Raw genomic sequence first — 9,042 nt, forward strand, 5'->3', positions numbered from 1 at the left:
AGGGCCTTCAGCCTCTACGCCAACATCGACATCCTCCGGCCCTACTTCGACGTGGAGCCCATCCAAGTGCGCACCAGGTGAGTAGGGCCCGGCCCAGGCCATCTCCACCGGGGTGCATGGGGGTGTGGGGCGGACAGTGCCTGCTTCTTGCCAGTGAGAGGCTGGCTGCCCCTCCAAAGTGAGCAAGCTGGGGTGGGCTGTCAGCCTTGCAGCAAGGCTCAGGTATGGGGAAACACTGTCCCACTCTCCTTAATGAGGTCCCCCAGCAGCAGAGCTGCTCAGGGCAAGAAAAAAAAGGGCTTTGGGGTATCTTCAGGCTTTTACTACTCAGCTGTGTTACATGGCTTCTGTTGGGCTTGCAACATAGCTGTGTCCAAAAAGGCAAAGTTTTGTGAGGCTGGATGACGAAAGGTGCTTTTCCTTCTTGCTGTTCTGTCAATGATCTCTCATCCCTGAGTGGATCTCTAAACATTTTCATTTAATCTCTCCAGCAGAGTTAACCCATGAACAGTAAGGTTTGTTTTCTTCAGTTACCTTGTGTGATCCTTTAGAAGGCATCTCTGTCCCCCAAGGCCTATAACCACAGTAGAAAACACTGGCGATGGTTGTATGGGATCTTTTACTTTTGAAGCACTTTGTTAACCATGCTTTTTTCCTCCCTGCTCCTGATGTCATTCCCTGCGTTGCTGTGATGCAGGCTGCTGGAGTCCATGATTCCCGTGAAGATGATTAATTTCCCACAGGTGAGTTCCCTTTTGCTGAATCAGACTCTATGGCCCAAGTGAATGTCCCAGAGACACCTTGTAAAACTTAATTAGTACATGTTATTAAGGACCTGAGTTTGTTAGGTGTTCATCTCCCTGAAAATGTTAGTAAACCCTTTCCTGTGGCTGTTCCAAACCCCAATGTGCTACCTTTAGTGCTGGTACAGTTCTAGACCTCTAGACTTCATGCTTCCCAGACTCCTCATCACACAACTTGTTCTGCCTGGTTCCTGTCAGCAATGGCCTTGCTGTTACTTCTCAGGCAGATAGGTGATAAACTTCACCCAAGGCATGTCTCTCATCGCTTTGGGGTTGGGAGCCTGGTATTCAGGAGCACTAACCAAGCCTTCCCTGATATGTCTTCTCCTGTAGAAGATTGCAGGCGAGCTGTATGGACCCCTCATGCTGGTTTTCACACTGGTGGCCATCCTTCTGCATGGGATGAAGACTTCGGACACCATCATTGTACAGCGAGTCTCAGTGATAAGTTTGGGTTTGACTGGGCTCTGGATTGCTATAATGACACTAGAAAGGGAGAGGAAACCTGTAGCATCTTGCTGAAAAGTGTGTTGATATGAGGAAGAACAACCTGTTGGTTTGGGGATGGGAAGAGGACGCAGTAGAAAATCTTGGTGCTTTGCTGCTGGGACAGCTGGGGTGTCGGTGACATGGCATCCTGGATGCTGCTAGTCTGCTATTTGGTAATGCCTGGAAAGTCTCTGGGAGCTCTGTAGTGGAATTTGGGTGCTAGCAGGTCACTTAGACTCATATAGTAGAATATATCTTGAGTTGGAAGGGACCCATAAGGATCGAGTCCAACTCCCTGCCCCTCGCAGGAATACCTAAAACTTAGGAATACCTAAAACTATGACTAAGAGTGTTGTCCAGACGTTCCTCCTCACTTCTTTGAATCCTCCTCATCCTGATGCTGTCTCCACAGAGGGAAGGCACACTGATGGGCACAGCCATTGGCACCTGCTTTGGTTACTGGTTGGGTGTCTCCTCTTTCATCTATTTCCTGGCATATCTGTGCAATGCCCAAATCACAATGGTGCAGATGCTGTCACTGTTGGTAAGTACAGATGGGGGATGCCCCAAGATGCAGGTTGGCTGCATGGTGTTCCAGTATGAGGGTGGCCTGTGAGCTCTTCCCAGAGAATGGGAAAACTTGTGTATCAGTGGTCCCAGGTGGCTGCACTGGGACAACCTGGGATTCCAAGATGCTCTTCTAACCTGCCCCATCCCAGGCACAGTAACAGTACAAAGATGGCAGTTCCTTCATGCAGGTCTCCTGCTTTGCACATCCTGATCTGAGAACCTGGTGATAAAAAAACAGGAGATACCAATTCCTCTGGAATCAGAGGCTCCTTGCTCTGTTTCTGAAGTTGTTGCAATCTCAGACATCCCTTCAGACAGATTACCTGGGTGTGAGCTGCTGTTAAAATTGTTGTGCTGGTTGACTGGCATTGAATGAGTAGTTTGTGAAGCTTTGCCTTGGTGAAGCGTTGCAGGAATAGGCTGCTTATGCTCTTGATCAATGGCCCTTTGTGTGGGACTGATGCTTGTAACATTGACGTTTTTGTTTTGTCAGGGTTATGGTCTTTTTGGACACTGCATCACTCTCTTTGTCACCTATAATATCCACTTCCACTCCCTCTTCTATGTCTTCTGGTTGAGTGTTGGTGGACTCTCTACACTACGAATGGTAAGGGACAGGTCCTCCTCTTCTGGAGACAAAAAAACGGAAGGAAGTGGTGTTTGCTTTCTGTTCCTTGGGCCCGGCAGTTCATTTCACAGCTAGTCAGGCTGCTGTGAAGGACAGCCTCACACTCCTGGGTCATTTGGCCACTGGTGTATGGAAGTGATGCTGATTAATATCCTCACCCACTCTTAACAGAACAGCTACAGGAGGTTTGGTCTCTTACAGCCCCTGCTGCCATGGAGACTCATGCCTGAGCATCCTGCAGTCTTGGCAAGATCAGGCAAGGTTCACCTACACAAAACAAAGTCAGATTACTCTGAGTTTGTTGGTGCAAACTGCGAAAAAGGTTCTGAGCACTGTTTCCACTGGCTCTTGGTGCTTGGCCCATCCTCCTGTGTGCTTCGGACTGCTGTGCCAGAGGCTCAGGTAGCAGCTACCTTGTCTGTAATCTCCACTTTTCTCCTAGGTTGCTGTGTTGGTGTCACGCACTGTGGGGCATACCCAGCGGCTCATCCTATGTGGGACCCTTGCTGCTCTGCATATGCTTTTCCTCCTCTATCTGCACTTTGCTTATCACAAGGTGGTAGAAGGTAAGCAAAGGAGGTACAAAGACATACCCTGTTAGATCTGGGGGAAGAGGAGCTGCTTTTTGCTCTCTTTGAGAGAAAGAATGGACAGTTTGGATCTGTTTTCAGATTCCAATCCAAGAATGACCAGCACTAGCTTTATTAGAGGAAGCTGTCAAAGAAAGGCAGCAGGTAGATGTGGGGTAATTTCTGTGCGCTGAGTTTTAGCACTTAAGACCTAAGTTGTGAGACAGGACACTTATTCTTTCCCCACAAATGCAGTGTAACAGCACTGACTGTTCTTGCATACAGATGTCCAGTCCCTTCTCAAGTCTTGCTCAAGTCAGGTTGCTTTTCTCTGATCAGGAAATATGTTTTTCTGTCTTTGCATAACACCTTTTTTTATCTTGTGCTGTACAACGCAGCAGAAGCTGTACCTTCCCCAGTCGGTGCTGTTTACCAGGCTGTACATGTTCAGGTCCTCTTTCTGTGTTTGTCTTTGTTTTCTCCTAACAAAGTCTCAATCTCCTTATAAAACAAAAAAGCCTTCCCCCAACCCAGCGAGTTTCCAGATCTCTAAATATGTAGTTCTGCTAGCATCTTTATGACTTTAGGCAGCTAGACCCGTTCATGATACTTCAGATAAATCTGCATAATTTGGGGTTATAGCATAGCACTAGAAGTCCTTTTAGATGTAAATACTGTTCTTTCCTGGATCCGTTCTTATGGCAAAGGTTCTGAGCCCTGATCTGCAACTTTTCTGCAGATGAAATAGGATAAAATACATTCCAAGCAATTTTCTTCAAGGCACTCCAAGAATGATTATCAGTCTTGAGAGGGTAATTGACAGGGACTGAAGGACACTTGCATCAATCAGTATGAGTCTTTCCTGCCAAGCACAGTCTGTGTTTGCAGTGATAAAAATTCCACATTGCACCCCCAGCTGCAGCTCCTGCTATGAGTCTGCAAGTGTATCTCAGGATGAAAGCAAACAATTGGTCTTAAGAGCAGGATCTGTGCTGGGATGATATGGGGAGAGGATTTTATCAATTTGCCTTGGCAGAGCAGCATCCCTGGCAGTGTCTATATTCAGGTCAAATGGCAGGGCACTGGATCTGACACCCTCAAAGTGAAAGGATCTATGTTCCTCTTGGGAACATGCAGTTTCCCTGCCCCAAGGACAAGCTCTGATCTGTACCCTGTGGTCTCTGGATGGAGGGGTTTACTCCTGTTCAGTCTTTGGGGCTAGATGTCTCTTCCCATTGCCTGCAAGTGCTTTGTGTGTCCTGGGCCCTGCCAGCATCAACCACTACCTGGCCAGAGCCAAAAGCAGAAGAAACATGCTGTCTGCATCTGAACTTACTTTTGCCACTCTCCCCTTTTTTCTGTTCCCTGCAGGTATCCTGGACACATTGGAAGGACCCAACATGCCGCCCTTTCAGAGAGTTGCCCGAGACATTCCAGTTGTTTCCAATGCTATAATGAACACAACAGCCAAAGCCATTGCATTGACCCTGTAGTTTCACAGACTTGGACTTGCTTCCTTCACTACTTTTGGGGCTGCATAGGGCCATAATAACCTGCTGCCTCTTAGGAACAGGACAGGACAGAACAGCAGGAAGAAGACTTGGTTTTGTTTTCCTGGACCTGTCCTTTGGGTTGCAGTTTTGGCCAGCTGAGTGGACTTCACCTCAGTGACTCAGAAGAACTATGCTCTTCACCCACCCAGGTCTGGGCTGTCTTGAGTAGAATGGTTCAGTTGCCAGCATGTTTAGCTGGGATTTCCCAGCACAGTTTGTCCTTTACCCTTCTTTCTGCTTGCTGATGTAACCCTCAGGGCTATCTGCCCTGTTCCCAAAGAGGGAAGAATTAAATTGACGTTGGTGCTGAGTGATGTCTTATGTTTGAGTCTACTTGTGTAATGGGAGAATGGTGTTGGGCCTTTATCTGTCCTGTCCTAGACTCAAAGCAGAATTTTTTGCAATTTTCTGCTGTCCTGCTTCAAATATTCTGTGATATGTGGCCTTCTCCTGTGTATGTCAGAAATTTATCTGTCCCAGTGCTTCCACAGCACCTTTTGTTCTTCCCACCTGTCTGCCCATGTTGCTCTGTGGGACAGCAGTTCTGACTGCAGGGACAGCATGTTTGTGCATGGTCTTCTGTGGATATTTCTATTAAAAGGCTAGTTCAGCCCACCTTCCTGCAGCTTGCTCTCATGCCTCCCAACTGTGGGACTTTCACCTCATTGCTCTATGCGGGAGCAGCATCCTGCTCCCCCAGACACACAGTTTGCTGTGTACTGTCTGGCTTTTCAAGCTGAGTCTAGGCCTTATTTCTGAAAGGACTCCTGGAGCCTTAAGAGAGAGTCTCTGGCAAACTTTTCTTCAGTGTCTCCATTAAAAAAAGGGAGAAATGGGGAAGTGTACAATGGTAATAGAGTTGGCACATTTATCTCCAGTATACTGATGCAGGAAAGCTCCAGCAAGGATGGGGAAGCAGAGCAGCCCAGCCTAGGCTTACTTGCACTGGAGTAACACAATTGCGTAGTTCGGATATAGCCTTTCCTCGCTGTTCTAAGTTGTACTGGTCCAAGGGTGGAAAGCTGTTAGCTGGTATCTGGCTTTCACCTTCTCTCTTTTCTCCTGTAGCTCTAGATGACTCAGGGAGAGGAGCCAGGTGAACTCGTCAGAGAAGTTCACCCTTACGCTCAGGCTGGAAAAAATACTCAAACCCAAGATGTTTCCCTTCCTTGGTGTGCCCATATGCTAGCTGTGCACAAGGCAGAAAGCATGTCAGAACTGCACTCTTTGACCCCTTGCTTACATTAGTGGGAGAGGATGCAGCTGTAGTGGCATTCGGACTAGTGCCAAGGTGCAATGAAAGATAAGAAAGTAGTGGCAGCTACTGTCATCAGGCTGGCCATCTGCTTCAGTTAAAACAAAAATGTCACTAGATAGGACTTGAGCATTTTCAGTCACAGACCTATTTTCCACTGTTTCTTTATTCTGAAGTTCATAATTTGTTCCCCTTCCAAGATCAAGAAGCTCGTCTGCTAACAAACAGATACATAATAGACATGTTCTCTCACTCTCTTCTGCCCCCTACACCTTGGGAAACTTATTTGGCTGAAGAGCACCACTCTGAGGAAGTTGTTTGGGAGAATCAAATTAATTTTTTAGAGCTAAGTAGTCTTCACTTTTTTTTTTTTGACCAATTGAATGACTTCAAGCTCCTAAAATTTCCATTATTTTCAAACTTGATAAAATGCAAGTGTTAGTTTGTAATGCTGCATGACTCTTGTATTTCCCTCTTGATAACTCCACAGGAGGTTGGTTTCTAATTCACGCTTTTTGCCCTGGCATCCTAGAACAGGTCGGTTTCTCTTGGTGCAAGCGCTCCAAGCACAAGCATAGGGGAAGGAAAGGAGAAAGAGACAATTGCCACTAGAATAAGTCCAGCCAGGAAAAAAAAGCATTCTGTGCCAAGCACTATCACTACTGATCTACAGCCACTGTCAGAGGAGAAACATGCTCCCCTCCCACACCTAGCCACTTAGCTAGATCAGAGGGATGAAGGTGCAACCTGTATTTTCACTCAAAGCATGGGAGAGAGCAGAGAGCAAACTCTTCATGCTTCCCCTGTGTGCTTTGTGTGTCACGTCAGCTGGGGACAGATGACCAGGGTGACAACCAACCACTCTCTCGGAAGCTGCAGGGCTTGCTCTGCTCCAGTTCTTCAGCCCTGATTAATTCTCTGTGCAGCAGCAACTGGAAGCTGCATTGTTCTGTACTGCCAGAAATTCAGTGCTCGGCTGAGAGCTTCAGCATCGCCTTTTGCTGACAGAGAGGGACACACTTTTGCAGGGAAATGTATGTGTGCTGCAGTTCCAGGGAGCACACTGAGCACGCAGTCTTAGTAAAGTCCTTGTAGGAGGGCATCTCTCAGTGCTTACTCAAGTCCTCTAGTTATCAGGACAAGCCTTACAACCCTATCATACCAGACCATCTCTGCCTTTGTTTCCTGCCATGGCTCTTGCAGCAAATCTAAAATAATTTTCTCTCTCCTCCCTTGCAGCAAATCTGAAGTAATTCACCCCCATCACCTCCCCCTTTTGTGGAAAGCTAGCTCTGTGAGAACTGTGTAAGCTCCATTTTATTAAAGCTGGAATAAACATATAGATTTTGTCAGATTCAAAAGATGAAAGTAAAAGGTACATTAAAGCATGCTATGACCACCTCCTCTCCTCTGCAGTACTTGGAAGTCCAACCCTTCTTACAGTCTATCCTTCTTGCACTTATGGCCACCTTAGTTGTGTTTTGGGTTACAGATAGGCTGTTTCTTCTCCCATTTGTTTTTCTTCCTGCACCTAATCTCACTCTAGCTGCTTCTCATCCACCGTTTTTCTCCATTTATGTGTTAGGTCTTAATGGCATCACCCTAGAGACTCAACTCTCATTCCTTGTGCCTCTAGTAGGTAAACTATTAATAAACTACCTTCCCCAAGCCTGCTGAGTAATTGCACATGACAAGGAAGCAATTATCTAGTTCCTTGCAAAATACCACTGCCAAATTCTCCTCTGCATAGCCCTTAATTTGGTTTAGCGAGCCAAAGCTTTGAACCATTAGCTACTGTGCCACTTTTCCCAATGTATTTGAGTATAAACCAAGGTAGGATGCTTGTCTCCTCAATGTGCTCTTGCTCCTGACAACAGGCAGTGAAGGTGCCAGCACTAGGTCTTTAGAAGCAGCCTGACGCTGTCTAAGCAAGGCTTTGGAGCTGTTGCTGTCAATTGTAAGTAAGTAAGTGGGACATGTCCCAGGGGCTCTCCTCCAAGCACCTCTCTAATAATAACCTGTTTAACAAAGCATGGGTTAATTAGTGCCTGGAGGTAATAGCAAGGTGAGACTGAGTGCAGTCTTCCAGTTGGCCTGTGCTGATCAGCAGCTGGTATTTTCTTGGTCAGCCACCTGCCTACCACTCTGATGTCCAGCCTCTGCCCCTTGCAGCCCTGCAATACATAGGATCTTGTTCTCACCTGGACCGTTTAATGTGCCCTTAGAGATCAGTCACTCCTTTTTTTAAAGCACCTGTACCAGTACTGCACAGCTCAATGCTTGCAGCTGCTGCTTGTATCCCAGTGCAGATGAGTTGCCAGGCTGGTGGTCTGTTCTTGGCGCAGCTTGCAGGTGCAATATCGAGCCCATGCACCCCTGTGCAACAGGAAAACAGAGGGAGGTGTTTAGATAGCTCTAGAGAACAGCAATGGATTACTTACTCAAAGGGCATGGTGACACCTACACTGTAAATCAGGTGCTGCAGCCAAAGTCTCCCTCCATCCCCTCTCTCCCATGCTGGCCTGCAAACCAAGCAGAGGACACTGGGTTTGTCCCCAAGTTACCCACAGGATTGAAATTCACTTGAACACTGCTATATGCAGCAGCCAGATTAGTAACATGCAGAAAGCTGCCTACTTAGGCGGTTTAACCTAATTTCCACATCACTAGCTTCCCTTTTCAGCTCAGTGGAGTTGAAAACACAGGGGCCCTGCTTTCTATTTCTCTCCAAGTACAGGATTATCCAAAGGGGGGAGAGAGGGGACAAATCCCTCTGGTCTGTACCTGCGAATTAGCAGGGGGCAAGGTATGGCCCTCACGCTTCGGGTCAGGCTGAGGTGAAGGCTGTGTGCTGCGGGGACGAGGAAGCCTGTGGCACTTCCCCAACCCCTCCGCCTTTCACCAGCTGCCTCCACGAGCCCTGGGCCACAAGGAGTGGTTGATGATGACCTCGTAGTTAAGCAATGGATCCAAGCTCGATGTATAGCGGGTTTAAGTATAGATGTTGCCAAAGCCGGCAGGAGGCTGCTGTTCCTCAGACCAAGAAGCAACCAGAGTATGCCATGGCCCAACGGTTTTGGCCCCTTCCCCCTGGGGTGGGAGGGAGGATACCAGGGAGAGCCCTTCCCAGGGGCTTCTCTCACCCTCCCTGGCCTCCTGTACCCTCGCAGCAATT

At 47.6% G+C, this 9,042-nt stretch overlaps 1 protein-coding gene across 1 annotated transcript; it reads left to right on the top strand.

Moving 5' to 3' along the window:
- Positions 1–3: 3 nt before the first annotated feature.
- YIPF3 (Yip1 domain family, member 3) lies at positions 4–5,016 on the top strand (the record flags this gene model as incomplete). The annotated part of the gene is made up of 7 exons (XM_010296608.1): positions 4–77; positions 698–743; positions 1,137–1,229; positions 1,705–1,836; positions 2,356–2,469; positions 2,933–3,056; positions 4,431–5,016. Coding segments are annotated over 7 exons (705 nt in total), but the record flags the coding sequence as incomplete, so codon positions are not given.
- Between the last annotated feature and the right edge of the window lie 4,026 nt (positions 5,017–9,042).

The sequence above is a fragment of the Phaethon lepturus genome, unplaced genomic scaffold, assembly GCF_000687285.1.
Source record: "Phaethon lepturus isolate BGI_N335 unplaced genomic scaffold, ASM68728v1 Scaffold57051, whole genome shotgun sequence".
Lineage (NCBI taxonomy): Eukaryota > Metazoa > Chordata > Aves > Phaethontiformes > Phaethontidae > Phaethon > Phaethon lepturus.